The 22,264-nt window shown below is 38.3% G+C and overlaps 3 protein-coding genes across 7 annotated transcripts in view; 2 read left to right on the top strand and 1 right to left on the bottom strand.

Moving 5' to 3' along the window:
• LOC113929356 (sperm-associated acrosin inhibitor-like) overlaps positions 1 to 22,264 on the bottom strand; it is a 135,554-nt gene that overhangs the window by 60,686 nt on the left and 52,604 nt on the right. For 4 of the 5 annotated variants that reach the window (XM_035727731.1, XM_035727729.1, XM_035727728.1 and 1 more), the window contains one exon: positions 18,015 to 18,108. The exons of the other annotated variant lie outside the window; for it this stretch is intronic. The gene's annotated coding sequence lies outside the window, so the exon portion shown is untranslated. The remainder of the gene's footprint in view (positions 1 to 18,014; positions 18,109 to 22,264) is intronic. 5 annotated transcript variants of the gene reach the window in all.
• SPINK13 (serine peptidase inhibitor Kazal type 13) lies at positions 616 to 10,633 on the top strand. Its single transcript, XM_027604395.1, has 4 exons — positions 616 to 685; positions 2,709 to 2,746; positions 3,616 to 3,743; positions 10,585 to 10,633. The coding sequence occupies exons 1-4, from the start codon at positions 616 to 618 to the stop codon at positions 10,631 to 10,633; spliced, it is 285 nt and encodes a 94-aa protein (XP_027460196.1).
• Positions 18,790 to 21,969, top strand: SPINK7 (serine peptidase inhibitor Kazal type 7). Its single transcript, XM_027606210.1, is given in 3 exon segments — positions 18,790 to 18,850; positions 20,398 to 20,563; positions 21,924 to 21,969. Coding segments are annotated over 3 exon segments (273 nt in total).

Here is a 22,264-nt window from a genome sequence, read left to right as displayed (position 1 = left end):
CAAGACCAACAATTCTATTTTCAATTCATTCTTTGTATCTGAGCACATGTAAATGGTCTGCAAGAAGACAGTTAGGAAATGAAGGACTGGAGAAACTGGTCTATCCCAGGAAATCAAATGACTCACATTATAAAGTGACATGTCCTTGATAATGCAGGACAGTCCTCAGTTCACACCCGTTTATTCAGAATTTTTTATAAATTCTTAGAGTGTTTATATTTACTAACATCAATGTTCCAGTGTAGATGATAGATTACAGGGTGAACCTATGTAAAAGGAACATGCCTGGGGCCAGTCCTGATGAAAGCCCGGAGCTCAGTTCCTCTTCCAACCAGGACTGGGATTATACATGACTACTGGCAGAAAAAAAAAAAAAAAAAAAAAAAAGTTCTTTTAATGGTTTACTATCTCTCTTTGGAGCAGAAGGGCCCTCTCAGGCCTGAACCCTTGGGATCAGGCCAGTGTGAGACCATCATGGTCAAGTTTATAGGAATGCAACACCTCAGAGCAGTAGGTCCTTTCATGTTTGGAAAGCCAGCTGTGCAAGATATTAGGAATAAACTATCTCAAGCCTCTTCCCAGGTCCCACCAGAGCAGGACATTGGATGAGATCAAATGGCTGCCTTTTCCTACACAACCATATTTTTCCTGGTTTCCTCCACTTTGGCATATACTGTTTTCTCAGGTAAGCAAACTTACAAGTCTTGGGAGCGAAACATCTGATATTCTTTTAGTTGTAGAAAAGAAAAATAGTCATGTGTGACTAAGTGGGGAATGTTAGGCTTGACAATGCAAAGTGAGTATCAATTGGGTATCACTGTTAGAAAAGGGAGTTACTCTGGAAAACCCTCCAAAATTTGAAAATGAAATAACATGTTTCTACATAATGCATGGGTCAAGAAAAATCCAAAGGGCAATTCAAAATCATTTTGAACACGAGGAAAATAAAACAAAATGAGCAAAAGTTTAGGCTCAGAGAAGTGTCATTACCTCCATACTCCTTTCCCTTTTATTCCAACCCCACAGCCGTCTTTACGGAACCAACCTCATTGATCTCTGTCTTTCTTGTTTTATATAGAAACATGTGTGCACATTGTGTCATTCTCTTACTTTCTTACCTAAAAGATAGCATACTATAGATACCTGTTTGCAACTTGCTTTTCTCAATTTACAAATATCCTGAAAATCAGTGCAAATCAATTCACAGGGATCTCCCTCATTCTTTTATGCAATGACATAGAACTTCCTTGGGTGGGTATACCAAAGTTTATTCAATCAATCTTCTATGTGTGGGCGTTTAGTTTGTTGTCAATATTTTGCAGTTACAAACAATGCTGCAATAATCTTATGCATACGTATTTTGTATTGTTGGAGGTGTATCTTCAGGGTAAATTCCTTAAACTAAAAAATATCTAATAAACTGGAAGAAAATATCTGCAACACGTATCACAGATAAAGAACTAATAAAACTAATATATAAGAATACTTAAAACTGAGGAAAAAGAAATAAAAACCAATTGCCAAATGAGTAATATGTATACATATACAATTCACACACACATACACATACCCCAAAAATACAGAAATGGCTCTTAAATCTGTAAAAGATATTCAACTTCACTATGAAAAAAATGCTAATCAAAACTATGCTAAAGCACTTCACCTACCAGAAAGGTTTTCCTACACTAAGATTAAAGAGAAATTCAGTTGATCTTTGCATGGTTTCATTTCTTATGTTCAGATGTATTTGAGGTTTATTCTTATATATGGTATACAGTATATATTTTTACTTTATTTCTGCTAGATGAAGGCCTTTATTTTCCTTTTTCCTCACCATATCCAGCTACTTTTGTCATTAAAAGATTCTGGTTTTTTAGAATTAGAAAGACGCATTCCATTTTTTTTTTTATTCTTTAAAAGATTATAAGTGCAATTGGCATAGTCTATTCCTGGAAAGTTTGGTAGGCTTCTTGTTTCCTCTGGGAAATAATTTAAAATACAACTCAAGTTTTCTCTTTGAACTTTGGAAATTCTGACTTTTGGAAAGCTAGAATTTTCTAGACTATTTAAAAGATCATATTACAGTGACAGATAAGGAATAACAGAACTATGATAAGTCTTTTCTTATTTCCTTCTCCCACAGCCAGCTGGCCACCCTCTATCCCCAGGCAACACCACGCATCCTCACACAAACTAGTTTCCCAGAACCAGTCTCTCCAGAGCCAAGGAATCCTTAAAGTTTCTCAACATCACTCACAGTATCCTCTTTAGTTCAGCAACTTGGTAGGAACAAGCCTAATATTTTATTTACCATATCATATTTAATTAAAAAATTTAAAGTAAGTACACTCATCCCAACTGCAGTGAAAAGGAAACTAAAGCCAACAAAAATCAGGTAACTTAGTGAAAATAACAGTTTGCAAGTTGCACCTACAACCTCAATTGGTTTTTACTCTTTTCTCAGTGACATAGAAAATTTATAAATAAAGTCAGGACTGTGAAAATGACGGAAAGAATGAATAAATGAATAAAGTAGTTAACAAAAGAACACCACCCACAAATTCTGTTGCTGTAAGCTATTTTTATACTTTTGTGCAAATGAGTAATTAAATTACATTTCCTTATTCAGTTAGTAAATTCAGTGGGTAAAATCATATTCCATGAAGAACGATTTCAACCTATTGTGTATGTACTTTATCTGTCTGCAGAAATCTTCAAGCCACGCGATATAAATAAATGGCCTAAGGTAAATTTAAATTTCTCAGTTCCGAATTCTGATGCTAATCTGATCACTCTCTTGATATGAGAGACCTAAAACTTCACAGGCATAAGTAGAACAAAAGTTTTCCATGTGACCCTGGGCATTATAACCTTTCCAGACTTACATTTAATCTCATGTAGCACAAATGTTATAACAGTAAAATACATTTCTGAGCATTAAATGAAATAACACCTGTCATTTGCTCAAGGTCATAAACTTAAACAGTGGTAAATACAGAAGTTATTCCCAGCCTCAATACAGAACCCTTACTCTCAACAATTACATTTGAGCCCCTTCCTCTAGAAGTTCACAAATACATAAATATCTCTACTCACAAACTTCTTAGAATGAGTTCACGGCTTTGGGATTCCAAGTTTAAGTGGAAACTTTACATCTGGCATTTAAGTGGGGATGTTATAATGCTTATGGCTTTAAGAGATGATGGATGGGTCACTGCATTTTCTAACACTGCATTCAGCAAAAAACCTTCCTGACCAAAGCCCAGGAGAAAATCTTGAACAAGATCAATTGAATAGAAATATTTGATCTTATTTCTTTTTTTAAAGATTTTGTTTATTTATTTGCAAGAGAGAGAGAGTGAGAGAGAATGCATGAGAGAGGGTAGGGTCAGAGGGAGAAGCAGACTCCCCACTGAGCAGGGAGTCCAATGCGGAACTCGATCCCGGGACTCCAGGATCATGACCTGAGCCGAAGGCAGTCGCTTAACCAACTGAGCCACCCAGGCACCCTAGTTGATATTATTTCTATGGGGAAGAGGAAGTGACAGGCCAGGAATAGATGGGAGAAAATCTATCAATTGTTATTCATATGACATTTTTTTTTGGTATTTGCAGCCCCCATGTAAAATGTACTACTCAGTGGATCCTTCTTATACATCACAGTGTCCAGATGTGACATCGTATGTTTGTGCTACAAATGGCCACACTTACCAGAACGAGTGTTTTTTTTGTGTTGATCAGTGGTAAGTTCAAAATAAAATACTATTTTTTTCTCTGTATTTCCTCACAGAAATATCAAATAATCTTAGCCAAGGAACTGGATTTACTGATGGATGGGATTTTTATTTAAAATAACCTCTATTGGTCCTAAAAGACTGGGGACACACTATGTATAAAGAGAAAAGTCTTTCTGAAAAACTTCAGTTAACATTCAAAGTTGACTCATTAAAAAAAAGAAAGAAGGGCTTATGTGGTGTTTTGGCATCAAAGATCATATTAATAGATATCTATAGATTATATTCAAAAAATGAATAGAATCCATTTTTTCAAATCACTCAAAATTTTTTAACAAATCACATTGACATGCCTATATGTAGCACCCATAAATATTGCCTGGTAGACAGAAATAGATACAGACAGCAATACAGATATACATAGAGACATAGATAAAGTTGTAGATATACACCTGAATAATGAAGTGGTTACGTGGTCTTACACAAATGAAAATTGACAGTTGACTTATATATTTCTTTGCCTTTCAAATAAGTTCAATATTAAATTTAGATTAAAAATTAATACTATTCCTTGTGATATATTTTAACTCAATTTGAAATTGTTTTTGCAAACAGATTTATGTCTTGTTAGTAACTCTTCCATGACCTGTTAGATCTTCTGTGTTGGGGATCCCCAAGACAATCCTCAGGTTTGATGATCTGCTAGCAGGACTCATAGACTTTAGAAAAGCTGTTATACACATGGTAGCAGTTTATTGCAATGAAAGGATATGAGTAAAATCAGCAAAGGCAGAAAGCTCATAAGGTGGAGTCCAGGAGAGAGCAATCACAAGCTTCCAGTTGACTTCTCCCAGTGAACTCACACAGTCAGTATTTAATTCTCCCAGCTATGATGTGTGACAACACATACGAAGTATTGCCAGCCAGGGAAGCTCACCAAAGCCTTGATGCCCAGGCCTTTCATTAGAAGCCAGTCACCTAAGTTTGTGGCACCTGCATGACTGACAACCACTGAGTCTCCAGCCACCCTGAATTCCCAGAAGTCAAATTAATACAGAGTGGCTCAGGACCACAGGGAACAATGACAGGCATCCCCTTGATCATAAACTATATGGCATGGCTATGACTTCAGGTTACAAAGTCACTCTTATCAGGAGGGATATTCCAAGGGCTTATGATTACTTCCCAGGAGCTAATTTGAGCTTCTCAAGTCTGTTGAGCTAACCCTTTAATGCATATCTTCCTTTGAAAAGAATCTTCATGGGCTTCCAGTGTCATGAGGATGTTATTGCTGAGCACTGAAGAAAATGGGGTGTAGAAGCGAGTCCAATAAAAGAAATATGTGCTCATCTTCAGAGCAAGTACTAGACTCAGAGGACAATTGAATGTCATTTAAAGAAAAAGAATGGGAACTGAAAAAATGGAAATTAACCAAGTATCTACCATCAGTTTCAAAGCAAAATGAATGAAAATTCATGAATGTCACCAGACTATGTGGGATAATTAATTACATTAGCATTTCTTCCTAATAGCTGCTGTCACTTTCTCAGGCATGGGCTAATTAGGCAAGACACTTGGAAGTGCCTTCTTAGCTTCCAAAAGAAAGCTGGAGTAGCCATACTTATATCAGACAAACTAGATTTTAAACCAAAGACTGTAACAGAGAAGAAGAAGGGCATTATGTCATAGTAAAGGGGTCTATCCAACAGGAAGATCTAACGGTTGTAAATATTTATGCCCCCATTTTGGGAGCACCCAAATATATAAAACAATAACAAATATAAAGGAACTCATCGATAGTAATACAATAATAGTAGGGGACTTTAACACCCCACTTACATCAATGGACAGATCATCCAAGCAGAAAATCAACAAGAAAACAATGGCTTTGAATAACACATTGGACAAGATGGACTTAACAGATATATTCAGAACATTTCATCCTAAAGCAGCAGAATACATATTATTTTCATGTGCACATGGAACATTCTCCAGAATAGATCACATACTGGGTCACAAATCAGGCCTCGGCAAGTACAAAAAGATTGAGATCATACTATGGATATTTTCCGAACACATACTATGAAACTTGAAGTCAACCACAAGAAAAAATTTGGAAAGACCACACATACATGGGGGTTAAAGAACATCCTACTAACGAATGAATGGATCAACCAGAAAATTAGAGAAGAAATTTAAAAAAATACTTGGAAACAAATGAAAATGAAAACATGATGGTCCAAAACCTTTGGGGTGCAGCAAAAGCAGTCCTTTGAGGGAAGTATGTAGCAATACAGGCTTACCTCAAGAAGTAAGAAAAGTCTCAAATATAAAAACCTAACCCTACTAAAGGAGCTAGAAAAAGAACAACAAATGAAGCCTAAAGCCAGCAGAAGAAGGGAAATAATAAAGATCAGAGCAGAAATAAATGATATAGAAACAAACAAGCAAACAAAAAATCAACAGTTAAACAGATCAATGAAACCAGGAGCTGGTTCTTTGAAAGAATTAATAGAATTGATAAGTCTCTAGACAGACTTATCAAAAAGAAAAGAGAAAGGACCCGAATAAATAAAATCATGAATGAGAGAGGAGAGATCACAACCAACACCACAGAAATATAAACAATTATAAGAGCATACTATGAAAAATTACATGCCAACAAACTGGACAATCTGGAAGAAATGGATAAATTCCTAGAAACATATAAACTACCAAAACTGAAGCAGAAATATAAAACTTGAACAGACTGATAACTAGCAAAGAAATTGAATTAGTAATCAAAAATCTCCCAACAAACAAAAGTTCTGGACCAGGTGGCTTCACAGACAAATTCTACCAAAGATTTAAAGAAGAGTTAATACCTCTTCTTTTCAAACTGTTCCAAAAAACAGAAATGGAAAGAAAACTTCCAAATTCATTCTATGAGGCCAGCATTACCTAGATTCCAAAACCAGACAAAGACCCCACTAAGAAAGAAATTACAAGCCAATGTTCCTGATGAACGTGGATGCAAAAATTCTCAACAAAATACTAGCAAGTCATATCCAACAGTACATTAAAACAATCATTCCCCACAATCAAGTGGGATTTATTCCTAAGCTGCAAAAGTGGTTCAATATTTACAAATCAATCAACATGATATACCACATTAAAAAAGAAAGGATAAGAACCACATAATCTTCTCAATAGATGCAGAAAAAGCACTGGACAAAGTACAGCATCCATTCTTGAAAAAATCCTCAGCAAAGCAGGGATAGAGGGAACATACCTCAGCATCATAAAGGCCATATATGAAAGACCCACAGCTAATATCGTCTTCAGTGAGGAAAAACTGAAAGCTTTTCCTCTATGGTCAGGAACAAGACAGAGATGTCCATTGTCACCATTGCTGTTCAACATAGTACTGGAAGTCCTAGCCTCAGCTATCAGACAACAAAAAGAAATAAAAGGCATCCAAATCAGCAAGGAAGAAGTCAAAATTTCACTATTCACAGAAAATATGATACTCTATGTAGAAAACCCAAAAGTCTCCCCCCAAAATTGCTAGAACTGATAGACGAATTCAGCAAAGTAACAAGATACAAAATCAATGTCCACTAATCTATTTCTATACACCAATAATGAAGCAGCAGAAAGAGAAATCAAGGGATCAATCTCATTTATGATTGCACCAAAAACCATAAGATAGATACCTAGGAATAAACCTAACTGAAGAGGTAAAAGACCTGTACTCTGAAAATTAGAATACTTATGACAGAAATTGAAGAGGACACAAAGAAATGGAAAAACATTCCATGCTCATGGATTGGAAAAACAAAATATTGTTAAAATGTCTATACTACCCAAAGGAGTCTATATATTTAATGCAATCCTTATCAAAATACCACTAGCATTTTTCACAGAACTAGAACAAAAAATCCTAAAATTTGTATGAAACCACAAATGACCCTGACTAGACAAAGCAATTTTGAAAAAGAAAAGCAAAGCTGGAGGAATCACAATTCCAGACTTCAAGCTGGATTACAAAATTGTAGTGATCAAGACAGTATGGTACTGGCACAAAAACAGACACATAGATCAATGTAACAGAATGGAAAACCCAGAAACTGACCCTCAAATCTATGGTCATCTAATCTTCAATAAAGCAGGAAAGAATATCCATTGGAAAAAAAGATAGTCTTTTCAACAAATGGTGTTGGGAAAACTAGACACAACATGCAGAAGAATGAAACTGGACCACTTTCTCATATCATATGCAAAAATAAATTCAAAATAGATGAAAGACAAAAATGTGAGACAGGAATCCATTAAAATCCTAGAGGATAACACAGGCAGAAACCTCTTTGACATCAGCCATAGCAACTTCTTACTAGACACATCACCACAGACAAGGGAAACAAAAGCAAAAATGAATTACTGGGACTTCAAGTTAAAAAGCTTCTGCACAGAGAAAGAAACAATCAACAAAACTAAAAGGCAACCTTGGGAATGGGAGAAGGCATTTGTAAATGGCATATCTGATAAAGGGTTAGTATCCAAAAATCTATAAAGAACTTATCAAACTCAATACCCAAAAAAACAAATAATCCAGTCAAGAAATGGGCAGAAGACATGAACAGACATTTCTCCAAAAAAGACATGCAGATGGCTGACACGTGAAAAGATACTCGATATCACTCATCATGAGGAAAATACAAATGAAAACCATGATGAGATACCATCTCACACCTGTCAGGATGGCTAAAATTAACAACACAAGGAACAACAGGTATTGGTGAGGATGTGGAGAAAGGGGAACCGTCTTGCACTGTTGGTGGGAATGAAAACTGCAGCCAGAACAGTATGGATGTTCCTCAGAAAGTTAAAAATAGAACTACCCTACTATCCAGCAATTGCACTACTAGGCATTTACCAAAGGATACAAAAATACAGATTCCAAGGGATACATGCACCTCGATGTTTATAGCAGCATTATCAACAATAGCCAAACTCGGAGGGAGCCCAAATGTCCATCAACTGATGAATGGATAAAGAAGTTGTGGTGTGTGTATCATATTATACACACACACACACACCCCCACACACACACATATGTATATATATACATATATAACATATGTTATATATGTATATGTATATAATATATAATATATATATATAATGGAATATTACTCTGCCATCAAAAAGAATGAAATCTTGCCATTTGCAAAGACCTTGTCTGTGGTAATGTGTCTAGCAAGAAGTTGCTATGGTCAAGGTCAAAGAGGTTGCTGCCAGTGTTCTCCTCTAGGATTTTGATGGATTCCTGTCTCACATTTAGGTCTTTCATCCATTTTGAATTTGTTTTTGTGTATGATGTAAGCAATAACTAACTGAAATTTAAATAAAAACTTGAAACTAAAAAAAAAAAGACAAAAGAGAACAAACAGAAGAGTGCAAGTCTTGGCCAGAACTGATACAGAATCATAGTTGCTATCCTTAAAAGAATCCCTCAAGCCTACTCGGTGTAGAACCCTAATAATAACTACCAAGAAAATAGAATGAAAAAATCCCAGACTCTTCAGAAGTTTGTGATCACATTTGGCAAAAAGAATACATGCGTAAGAAAATTCATAATAGAAAACAGCATTGGTCTTGTTCAACCAAACAATATTTTAGTAAGTCTTGAAATGGTTGACAGCATTTCAAAAATCAGATTTTACCTAAAAATATAGATTTCCAACTTATTTTGAAAAATCAAAGTTGTGTTAATAGGACGCTAGGATTTCACATGAAAAAAAAAAAAGCGATGTCTGCCTAGTAGCAGTTGCCCATCTAAATGGAGTTCAGGCATTTCAGACAGTCCCACCTCTCTGTTGTGGTGAAGGAGGCCCCCTTCACTTATTTATATTACCGGCTTGGCTCCTGCAAGTTAACATGTTTGAAATCCCTTACCTAAGTGTGTCGATCAGATATACATCAACGGTCAGCCTGAGATGGGGGTCAAGGTGGGGAGTCTCTTGAAAGAAGCTAAGTTTAAAGGATTCTTTAAAAAAATGCAAGAGAGGGGCACCTGGGTGGCTCAGTCGTTGGGCATCTGCCTTCAGCTCAGGTCATGATCCCAGGGTCCTGGGATTGAGCCCCGCGTAGGGCTCCCTGCTCAGTGGGAGGCCTGCTTCTCCCTCTCCCACTCCCTCTGCTTGTGTTCCCTCTCTCACTGTATCTCTCTGTCAAATAAATAAATAAAATCTTAAAAAAAATTTAAAAATGCAAGAGAAAATAGAATGGGCAATTTATACAGGGCACTCTGCTTAGGAAAACATTTGGAACTGAGAAAATGTGTGGTGTCTTTAGGGAAATAATAAAGAGAAAAATTGTGTTGAAATGAATGTTATGTATTAGGGAACAGTAATATCTAAAGGTGGAAGGCTGGGGCGCCTGAGTGGCTCAGTCATTAAGCCTCTGCCTTCGGCTCAGGCCATGATCCCAGGGTCCTGGGATGGAGCCCCACATCGGGCTCCCTGCTCAGCGGGAAGCCTGTGTCTCCCTCTCCCATTCCCCCTGCTTGTGTTCCTGCTCTCTCTCTCTCTGTCAAATAAATAAATAAAATCTTTAAAAAAAAGGTACCAAAATGGGAATGAGTTATGAGATGAAAGATTCTCTGTTGAAAAACTTCATAGAACACCATTTTGAATAATTAAGAGATAGAGGAGGAATGTGGGGTGATCAGCAGGAAAAGAGACAGATATAAAGGGAATTGCTAAGCAGCTCCCTTTCTCAGGACTACATTTGGAAAATGAGAGAATGTGAAGCAATACCCACTTTCTTATGATACTAATCTCCTTTTTAAAAAATCTCTTCTCTTTAGGGAATTTGGTCCTCATATTAAATTTTATAAATATGGAAAATGTGACTAATGAGTACCGGAGTACTACACCTGCTTATTCGTTTCACTACTTAATTCCGAAAATCATTCCTTTTGGAATTTAAAGGCATATGATAAATAACACATCTATGCTACACCCAAATTTGGAACAAAACTGAAAATAAAGGAATCAAACTAATGGAGAACCAAGTGACACATCTCTTACAAATAAATATAATAATGCAAGAGGTGGTATTTACCCCTGTGTACTGATTGTTTAAAATAAGCTTTCATTTTACTTGCATCTAAGATCTGTCATCAAGTGGTGTTACTGACACTCCCCGAAATAAACTTACCCCAAAGTGCAGGCTCACCTGTGAGATCCGACCCTGTCCCACTAATCTCACCGGAAGACACGAGCGAGCATAAGAAAACATCTCACACACATACAAACAGCTATTTGAGACTTTCTACCTTGTACTTGTAAATGAAGTTCACCTTCATTAGAGAAAAAAGTGTTCATATGCTAATAGAAGGAGGGAGGAGTACCAAGAACTTCTGGAGGGAATGTATGTTTTTGAGAGGAAGAATGGATTCCATTTGATCCCCTAGTTTTAGCATTTTTAATTCTTACTCCATTCCATTGTTCCTACTACATCGGTCAATAAATTCATTTTTCTTTTTTGCTTAATCCATCTTATAAGCTGTCACTTATAACTGAAAGATCCTGACTAATACAGGGAGCTGAAGCCCTCATTATATTTTTGAGGCTGGGGAAAGTGATCAGCCCTTTGGCTTCAGTGGGCTCTGTACCATTACCTGTTGCTGCCACTAGATGTCAGCCTCACTCTTCTATCTTACTCTGACCAGTTCTTCAGCCAGAAGGGTCCCCACAGCTCAGCTTTCTCCATCCCCTTTCCAGCTAATACACAGCTCAGTTCTGCTGGCAACAGGGCCTTTGTCCTCTTACATCATCTTCCTTCCCCCGGGGCCCCTGGTCAGTAGGGTCCATCAGGGTGGATCTCTTTGGAGCTGGGGAAATCGTTTCAGGTCTTTCCGTTTTCTCCAAGAGTCTCCTAAAATATAGACCTTCTCTTGCTAATTTTGATCATCTTGTATAATTTAACAGTATTTTACTTTTTCATCTTTCCATCTCTATTTTCAAAAATAATAAAAGGCAGACCAAAGAAATGGAACAGTAGAACAGTAACTCCACCAAAATAAAAATTAAGGAATGGACCTTAATTGCCCTCAGGCAGGAGAGTCGAAGTGAGATAAGTTTGGAAAGAGAAGCAAGATGTGGACACAGTTATGTATTTCTTTCTAGCCTGGCCATCTGCTCTGGACGTGCTACATTTAGGTAGTACCTTTCGTAAAGTATGTAGGTATAACCATAATTCATGGAAACTTTTGCTTAGCTGATAAATCTTTTTATAGATTTATGGGCACCACTAGGATTGGTGGATCCCTGGCATTGATACCATGGTGGTAGCAGCTGAGAAGCACGCAGAGTGCATTTATCCTCTGCACTTCGCCCCTGCAGGGGGCTCTGCGAAAGAGCGCTTGTTCACTCAGACAACAGTGATTTCAACTTAAAGGAGATTTCTGAGTCATACCGGCAACAAAGTGGGGGAGAATGTGTTGAATATTTCACAGTGTCCTCTTCTTAATGAAGTTAAGTTCAATCTAAAATGATGAAAAATTTGTTTAAGTTCCAGTGAGGTATGCTTTATTTCTTTTTAAATTCACTGATGCAAACCAGATGATTTCTTCCCAATGCTGGATGAATTCTGTTGTTACTTTACCTTGTGACTAATGGTGAGGAATCTTAAAACTATTCATTCATTCATTTGGTAATTATTTGTGTAGTTCTTACTCTGCAAATACTATATTAGGTGCTAGTAGAAGTAAACGAACAAGTCGGGCAAGATCCTGTTCTTGTGGAACCTGCCTCCCAGTGGCGAGAGATGAATAATATGCAAATAAAGGAACAGGCAATAACAGGTAACAATGAATGCTGTGATGAAAATGAATAAAACAAGGTCATATAATAACAAGTGAGGCATATAATAAGAGTTCAGTAAGTAGACACTAAATGGATGTTTGAGACCATAAACTCCTAGACGCAGACTCTAACTGAAGTCACCAGGACAGTTTGTAGTAGGAAATAGTAAGAAGAGAGACACGTGGAGAAAAGACCATCTGAAGAAGAAAAAAAATAGATGAAAGAATTTTGTAATCCAATCTCATATAGAATTCAGTGGAAAACATGTAGCCTAATCACAGAGGACATGGGCTGGAGCCTGACTGATTTACAAGTTGACTCTTTTAAAACAAAAGCTGCCATTTTATGTAATCTTGGAATTGGAGAAAGCGGAATCCCTCAATAGGCTTGATGTGCCAGCGGCCATCACACTAGCTCTTCTCTCTGCACCACTGAGTCCCTGGCTTTTCCAGAATGGCTCCTTGTCATCATTCAGGTGTCGGTCCTCATCATTCAGGCTCTGGGAAGCCTTCTTTAATAACTCAATGTAATTTGTTTCTTATTTCCAGATTACTCTTTATTCCAATACCATGATACAATGTCTTTTAAATACTTGTCAAAATATGAAATCATCTTACTACTTTTTTGTTATTTTCCTTTTTCTGCTCTACAAGAAAGGAAGTTCCGAGAAGTAGAATTTTTGTCTACCTTATTTTTCTCTGTATCTCCAGTGGGGATGACACTGACCGGAATAGCAAAGGGAAATGGTGAGGTTGATTATGACTTGTGTTTCACTGTTACTAAGTAATGTTGTGTTAATATGTCAGGGTCTAGAGAACCTAAGGGATTATATACTGTAAAGGAAATATTAAAGAAGTTGATCTCTATCATCTGGAGAAAAAGGACTTTGACTAGACCCTCCAGAGCTGCCTTTGCATATCTGAAGGGATAGACTTGGAAAGAGAGAGCAGACCCAATCTATTGGTCTCCACTGTGGAGAACTAGAAAACCATACAGAAGTCATACAGAAATGGAGTTCTGTTCAATATGATGAAGAATTGCTGAGGAAACCAAACAGACCAAAAAATCAGTGATCTTCCTTGGTAACCTTCCTTTATATTGGACATCATGACCTTATAGGAAATTAGAGTAAATCCTTGTTCTCAAAGAAAACACTAACATCTCTTTAGATGTTGTTTAATGTTTGTAAAATAATAAGTAAACTATGGCAAATTAAGTTTGGAGAAAACTGAGTTAAAGTATTAGAGAACATTTAACGAAGCCTTTAATAAAATAAAGTGCATTGTGGATCCGCCCAAAAGAAACAGTGTTCCCTTCAGAACTGAGCAAAGAAGACATTACTTTGTTGTTATTTTTAATTGATGCTTAGAAAAACAGAAATGAAATGATAAGCTCAAATGAATAAATAAACCAGTAGCACGTGGCAAAAAAAAAAAAAAAAAAAGATGATTTTACCAATAGGAGCTGGAAGCTGTGTGTGTATGTGTAAAATCTAAATCCAGATAGTGTGAGGTCACATTGGAGCAAAATGAACCAATAGAAAAGGGTTATCACCCTTTATTTACATCATCTTGTCCCATAATTGAAATTATTTGGCCTCAGCAATCCAAAGAAAATTAAAGAGAATCAAAGCATAGGATCCCTGGATGCGCTAATTCCTTGTTCCCATGAAAAGCAAGGAACAAGGTCCTGCCACACACAAGATCAAAATGCAAATATCCAGATCTCTGGGTCATTGTGTCCCAGTACACAAAAAGGCATGAATACAGTGAGGGCTACATTGAAAATGAAGAGGAAGAAGAAGAAGGAGGAGGAGGGAGGGGAGGAAGAGAAGAAAGGGGAGGTGAGGGAAAAGGAAAGGAAAAAGAAGAAAAAGAACTAGAATGTGAAAGAGCCACACAGGGAAGGGAGAGAAGGACAAACAAAAGACAAGAGCTAGTCCACCCAAATCTAGGCCATTGATTTTAAAATCATCACAAGAAGGCCTTGAGGGTGTTGGATGGAATGCGTGATGGATGCCAAGAAGGAAGGAACCCAGAGGGTTGAGAATGGGCTGACACAGCAATTAGGAGGAAAATGCAGAATTAGTAGAGTTGCAACTTCTTCTCACCCACTTCCAATCCTCAGCCCTACTTATCAGTTGTACATATTAGGGTTTCAAGGAAGGGTTTTTAACTTGAAAACCTGAAGCACCAATCTAGGTCAATCTCCCTAGATGTGGGAGAAGTAGAAAGCACAATGTAGAGAAGGGACTGTCACAGCATTGCACCTTAGATAGATGAGAGTGGGGAGGGATGGGGAAGGAACCATTGTCCTCTGACTCTAGATCACTCTCTCTCCCCACTGAGACCCTCCTTCTTACCAGATGATCCTCACACATGAAAAGGTGACACATTCTGATCCAGTACTCAGCTCCTTCTGCCTGCTCATTTAAAACATAAGCTGTCCTTCCTGACTGCCCTGATTTGACCAGCTTTACTCCTTTTATTCCAATTTCCAACGTGTCTCCAAATCTCTCTCTTAGATTTAGATTTAACAGCAATACACCCGAGTGATTAAAAAGCATTGGCTTTTAAACTTAAACTAGCCATTTCTCTAAGTCCCTGTTGCCTCAGCTATATAACAGGACAAATAATCACATCAATCTCAGAAGATTATTTTAAATCTTAAATGAGATAACACACACACCAAATGTAGCAGAGTTCCAGCACATAGTAAGTGCATAATATACGGTTAATTTTCTTATTGTACCTTTCCTTTCTTACAGCCATTATTCTATACCTGGATTACTGCCCAGCCGTGATGCTGGCTTCCTTATCTCCCTTTAGCTAACTGACCTAGAACCTCTGTATTCAGATCCTGCACCAGTTTAATTCTACCACCCATCTCTAACTTTCTGATGGGTCATCTTTCCCTTCCCTGTGGCACCTTAAATCCATTGGGGAAGAAATCCCTAATACTCTCAAATTTTTCTCTCATTTCATTTTTATGTTTTTCCACATTAGTTCTACCCTGCCTTCCCTAGAATGGAACCATGGTCATAATCTGACAAGGCCTCAAGTTTTCCCTCCTTGCACGAAGGTTAAGAGGAATAAAGACACTGCCCCCAGCCTAAACGGATGACTTTTTGTCTTCTCAAGCTTCACCTTTCACCTCCAAAAGCTCCTCCTTCTTTAATTCATGGTTCATTGTGCAACTTAAAAATTTCTGTGTAAACAGCTGCCCAAACCTCAGCAACCCACCCACACCTGATCATTTGATCTCACTTTTCCTCACATTTTTAAATCCAAAGAACTTTGCTTCCACCAATCTTTTATCTACTTTATATTTGGATACACCCTGAGGATTACTATCTCAGTCCCACCTCTGAGAAATTAATCTGGCATTTTGCCTACTAACCATAGCCTCCATAAACAATTGTTCATATTCCCCAAAGCTACTACTACTATTAAGTCTACATGTATTCTGAACTCTGACTTCTGAACTCTTAACTATTCACACCTTGCATAGTCTTTCAGAACCTTCTCGAACACTTGACTCTCTTCTGAGCCTATGGCCATCCTCATGGCTCCCCTCCAGTCTCTGATGTACACACTCCCTATCCAGAAAGTCACCTTTTTTTCATTTCTTACTCAATGTGGTAATATATTTAGGGAGAAATATTCAGCATGGTACTGATTGAACCTGCAAAAAATCTAGTGGTGATTTTGTCTAGTGGCCATTAATTTTCATATCCACTCTTGACTATCTGACAGTCTTCCACTGATGTCTGTACCAAGCCTCTCCATCCTTCTCCAGCTTCCAGACCAACCCAATTTTTCTACTGCAAAAGGCAACCCCAGAACTTAACAGCCAGAGTCTACCTTACAATGTTGACCGTGCAACTTTAAGGATACAGGTTAAGCTCTGGATGTTTTCATTTCCTCATCTGTAACATAGAAATAATATTTACCTCCCAGAGTGGCTTTGAGTATTGAATGAGATTTTATATATATATATAATGTGATCTTTAGGACAAGTTACAGTTTTCTGTAATGCTGTAATTAGCCACCCTCTACCATGTATCTTAAATTCCTTCTTCCTTTTGGCTGTGAGACAGGTTCAACCTATCCTAGACCTTGCTGAAGCCTTAGCTTCTTTCATTTCCCTCCTCTCTTTGACCATCAAATATCTGAAAAAAATTATAATGCTATTCTCTACTTCATCCTAATCTCCCTTTGAACCAATTCCCATTCCTCTTTGCTAAATGCATTTTCAAACTGCAACAAAGATAACTCTTCTTGAAACATAATGGCTTTTTCTCAGTATTCATTGTCTTCAAACTATCATAGCAAACAATAAAACTTGTAATGAACTCTATTATGGCATTCATTTCTCTTCTTTTCCATTACTGAACTCAAAATTGTCTCCCCCATTAATTAGTATCATGATCTTGTGAAGATTGCTTAAATCCTCTGAGTCTCAACTTACTCACTGGTAAAATTAGGGTAATAAAAATTCCTTCCTCAATGAGTTGTCCTGAAGATCACATTCCATATTCTAGCTACCATGTATGAAGCTCTAAGTATAATCTTGGTACTCTGATACACACACACACGCGCGCGCGCGCGCGCACACGCGTGTGTGTGTATCTGCATTCAATACTTAAAGCCATTTTGGGAGGTAAATATTATTTCTATGTTACAGATGAGGAAATCAAAACACCTAGAGCTTAATCTGTATACTTAAAGTCATAAAATCAACAATTATTAAAAGCAAGACTTCCAAATAAGACCTTCTGGATGCAATGCCCCTATTAACTACTACATTATATTCCTTCCCAAACAGATGTAAAAGTCAAAATTTTAGGGAACTATGCAATGTCATTTATTATTAGCTTATTATCTTTGCAGATTCTCTGTTTCAGAATGTACTGAAATAAACCCACCAAGCAAAAGACTGGTGGAAGAGTCCACTGCCTTCCTTCAGGTTTTCATGCATATGCCCTCAAGTCCAACAGACAAAAAGCAGCTCATTGGACAATTGTGTTTGGGCAATCCAGTTTACAATCTAATGTCAGCAACCCATAGCAGAGACTTTTGATTGATCATTAATAATAATTACAATTGCAATAATAATGATGTGCCCTGCATTTTAGAACAGACTTTTATGTAGGTGACACCTTTTCTGTAAATTCTATTGTGGTTAGCAGTAGGTCCCACTTGACAAGGCATGAAACTAAGGCTCTGGGATGGTCTCTGTATTTTTTGACAACTATTTTTCCAGTTCTCTCCCTTCTGGTCTTCAAGGGACAAGATAAGATCACACTGTAACCTCTCTGGTTGAGCTAGGTCCCTTGATGCTGAGAGAAGGTGACAGTAGTGTCACTTCTTAGGGGAATATATAATTGCTGAAAATGGAAATTCTCAAGAACACATCTTCACTTCACCTTGACAATGAACGATATTACAAAACCACTCAGCCCACTTGGGATCCATTGAAGGCAATATGGCACCATCTGCTGACAACTGTATGTGGATAGCCTGAGTAAAAAACAAACATATATTAAGTCACAGAAATCTTTAGGTTATATGTTAGCACAGCATAAACAGGTCTCTCTGCCTGATACAGGCTCACGGCACATAAATACTTACCCAAGGTCACACAGCTAGAAAATGTCAATGCCCTTCTCCAAGTCTCATAAACGCTAAGGTCACTCTTCCTCCCACCAGGTCCCAGCTTGCTTCCTATGTCCATTGCTTCAGAAAGAAACAGTATTTTCCCAGGAGGCAGAATATAAACCTAAGTGTGATCTATCCAATCTGAATCTAATATTCTTTATTTGGTGAAAAAAAAGTTTGATGTTTTTACTTATTTCATAACTAGGTCAAGCAACCAGTAGTTAATCTCTTCTACTACTTGAAGTTGAGAATTCTAAATAAGAGTCCCCACCTCTGGTGCAGACAGGAAAATACTTCTCACCTTAAACAATCAATTTCTCGGTCAGATAATAAGTAGCAATTAAGTGACAAGAACAATAACACCACCCAGGGTGTGACACTGTGCCTTGAGAACCTCTCAGAGCCAACACTGACTCGGGATGACTTCACAGGAAAGGTGGAGAAACCAAGAACTGGCATATAAACCTGACCCCTTTCCTAGGGTATGGCTGATATAGCTGGTGTGGCAGCCCTGAGAGCCTCTGTATCACAGCCGTCTCCACCATGAAGATCATCGGGGGGCTCCTTCTGCTCTGCACAATGACTCATTTCTTCAGCAACTCGGGTGAGTTAAGGGCAGAGAGGGGCCTGTGTAGCCATTAAGCTTGTCTTCCCAAATAACCCCTTCTCAGCATTGGAGGAAAATGCCTGGTCATGTAGATTTAAAGTGTACTGGCTTATAATACAAACAGCCCTGGCCTGGGAAGGGATACTTTTATGTACCAACAGGTGTTGGGGGAAGGCGGTTGAGTCCAGGGTTTTCCCTTTCAAGGATTTTTATTTTCATCCATGGAGCCATAGGGAAAAAAAGAACTAATTTCTTCATAAGTCTACCATTCCATAAGGACACTGGAAGTGGCTGGTGTTATCAGATATTATCCTCAGTGCAATGACACAGAAATACTTGGATGTCTCTCCAAATCAATCCAGGAGGACTGAAATAAAACAATTCTCCAAAGCCCAGGAGTGAACAATTAGACTTTTATATGGTGACAATTATATAAATAAATTAAGAGTCTAACATCTTAAGAACGTTCCATTACATTTCTTTGTATCAGTTCAGAGGGGAGACTAATCAAAGATGGCGGCACTTCAGGCTCTTAGGAGGGGTGACTGCAATACGTTGTATTGCTATCTGACTTTGAATCATTATCAAAGACATGATAAACTCCAGAAAATGCCCCATGGTCAATAAAGGGAGGAAACTGGTTAATTCTCCTACCTGAATAAAGGGCTTACCTTACTGGCCATTTGGCTTCTTCAGCAAATAGCTGGAGTTTTATATAAGAACAGAGTGTGTGCTAAGATTCATCACCAGAGCAAATACAGAGTTTCAATCCACAGGCCCAAATTAACATTAATTCATGAGACTTCAAGACTTTGCTTTATTTTTAACATTTCCATCTGTAACTCTCTTTCAGAAGCTGCTAGTCTGCCTTTAACAACAGTGAGTATATTGATTTACATTTTGATTTCAATTCCTATTGACTGTCATTTAGTCAACAAAAGGTTTTGAAATATATATGTAGAATTAATTCAGCGTGTTTGGGGAGGGGGCAAAGGAGGAGGTGGGCACAGATTAAAAAATCTCCTCTTCTTTCCAGAAGGCAGTTGAAGAAATATGACATACATTTAAGTAACTGTAGACTAAAAAATATCCCAAGTTAAAGGAGAGAGAGATGACTTCCAGCTGAGAGGTTGGTAAAGTCTTCATGGAAAGGACAACATGTGAGAGGCAGGACAGAGTTACCATGGTTAATTGCACAGGCTCTAGATTTAAATCACAACCCCGTCACTGACTAGCTTTTACATTATGCAAGTTCTCTGTTTTTCAGCCTGAATTTCACCCATCTGCAAATAGGCGTAACAGTAGAACCTACCCTATTCAGTTGTTATGAATATTAAACAAAAAAAATCATGTATACTTTAAGCTTAAAGGCTAGCATGGAAATGCTCAGGAATTATTAACAGCGTATGCTAGTAGTAACAGAGGTGGGGACAGCAGTACTAGTACTTGTCATGGTGATAATATTACTAATAGAAGTAGCCACAGCAGCATCAGAATATCTGACCTGGGACCCCTAAAATGGTATTTTGCTTCCTGCCCAACAGAGGCCAGCATAGCCTAGAACATTCTCTTGTGTCCGTAGCAGGTGGACTGCAGCATTTATAAGAAGTACCCAGTGGTGGCCATCCCCTGCCCCATCACATACCTGCCTGTTTGTGGTTCTGACTACGTCACCTATGGGAATGAATGCCACCTATGCATTGAGAACTTGTGAGTACCTTGTGGGAAGAAAAAGGAAGTTGCGGCCAGTGTCCTCCACTGCAAACCTCTCCTCTATGAGCCTGTTTCTCTCTCCATAAGCTGTGCTTATTCCCACCCAGAAGCAGCTGGTAGAGAGAGAAAACTGTCTGTCTCACAGTCAGGCTGAGGTTTGGGCCACCTGCTCTGCCAGCTTGAACTAGTTCATCCATCACCCTACTGCCAATTCCTGTCTCAGTTGAGGGAATCCAGTAAGACCAGGAGCCCAGAGGTTCTATAGAGGCAAGGGGGCTAAGGGGATCATCTGGGGGTGATCTCCAACCCCAAGTTCAGCTTTTGGCTATTTTAGGTAGTGGAGTTCTACATAGTATCTTGTTAGAAGAAAAGATCTTGACCCCCATAATAAATAATCATTGAAAACCACCATCCTATATGATTTCTAAGAGATGTGAGGCCAGACTGCTTGATTCTTAGACAAACTGTGGCTAGAGCGCCTTTATCCTTCTCAAATTCCTAGGGGCTCTAAATAACTGTAGCCTTATGGGGGAAGAGGAGAAGGCTACCACAAAAATTGTTTTCTCTTATCTAAAAGAGGGAGATGCAAGCTGTCAGTGCTTAGACCTGGGTCCCGTGGGCATGTTTTGCTTAGGTATTTTTGTTTGGCCTGTGAAGTATTTCTGGAAGGCAATATAACTGGGTAGTTGTCACTTCTTTAATGCAGAACAGGCACCTTAGCATTTACCTTACACTAAGTCCACTTTGTTCATTATTAAGTCTCCTTTAGACCCCTGGATTTTGGCTACCCATCTTCGATCTTGTATTTTTCATCTTTGTGATTATCTAAACAAGTTAGAATATCAGTTTAGGCCCTGAGCTCAGAAGGATATGTCTGCATCTTTATTTCTATTCAGGAACAGGGAAAATTCACAAAAGGGAAGATTCTCTAATATGCACACCCAATGGGCTCTTGGCCTAGAAGCTGGCTTGTGTTCAAGGACACTGAAGGGGACATGTGGTGGCAGTTCTAACGCAGGACCCAGCTTCATCACAGGCCTTGCTGGCCAGGAAAGACTGAGGAGCAGGCCACCTCAGCTTCCCGTGTCCTCCTCCATTGTTATTGTAAGATATTGGTTGACAGGCCCCGGTTCTGGGATCAGTGGAGGCAGTAGGTAGGGTGGAAATATCACTGGACTAGGGAGACTCTGCTTCTGTCTCTGTCAGAAACTGCCTGTGGCAAGGACCTTCCTTTTCAGGGATTCAGTTTCTTCATCTATAACATTAAGCTCTGCCTCATAATTTCTATAGTTCCTTTTGGCTCTGACATATAACATTTCCTCTTGTTTAATGAATCTTGTTATGTGTTTTCTCATAGGAAAAGTAATGGAAAAGTTCAGCTTCTTCATGAAGGAAGATGTTAACTTCTCCACAGACATGGGTAGAGAGTGATGGTATCTTCACAGTCATCGTCATCATCCCCAGGCTCTGACTGCCTTTTCCCTCATCTTGGCCAGTGCTCTGGGTAGGGGCAGAGACAGATTCAGAGTCATCTTTGTTGAGTGGAAAATGTTGTTGTGGTCTTCCTCAAAACTCATGCCTCACTGACTTCCATGCTTCTTTTTGTACCTCAATAAAAAGAATCTCCCCAGAGAGTTTATCTTTACTTCTGCTTGTATTTGTTTCTTAGATTGGGATGTAATATCTCAGTTAAAAATA

The sequence above is a fragment of the Zalophus californianus genome, chromosome 5 (assembly GCF_009762305.2).
Source record: "Zalophus californianus isolate mZalCal1 chromosome 5, mZalCal1.pri.v2, whole genome shotgun sequence".
NCBI classification, from domain to species: Eukaryota; Metazoa; Chordata; class Mammalia; order Carnivora; family Otariidae; genus Zalophus; species Zalophus californianus.
Note: the sequence above shows the minus strand (reverse complement) of the source record. Positions and strands in the feature narration are given on the sequence as shown.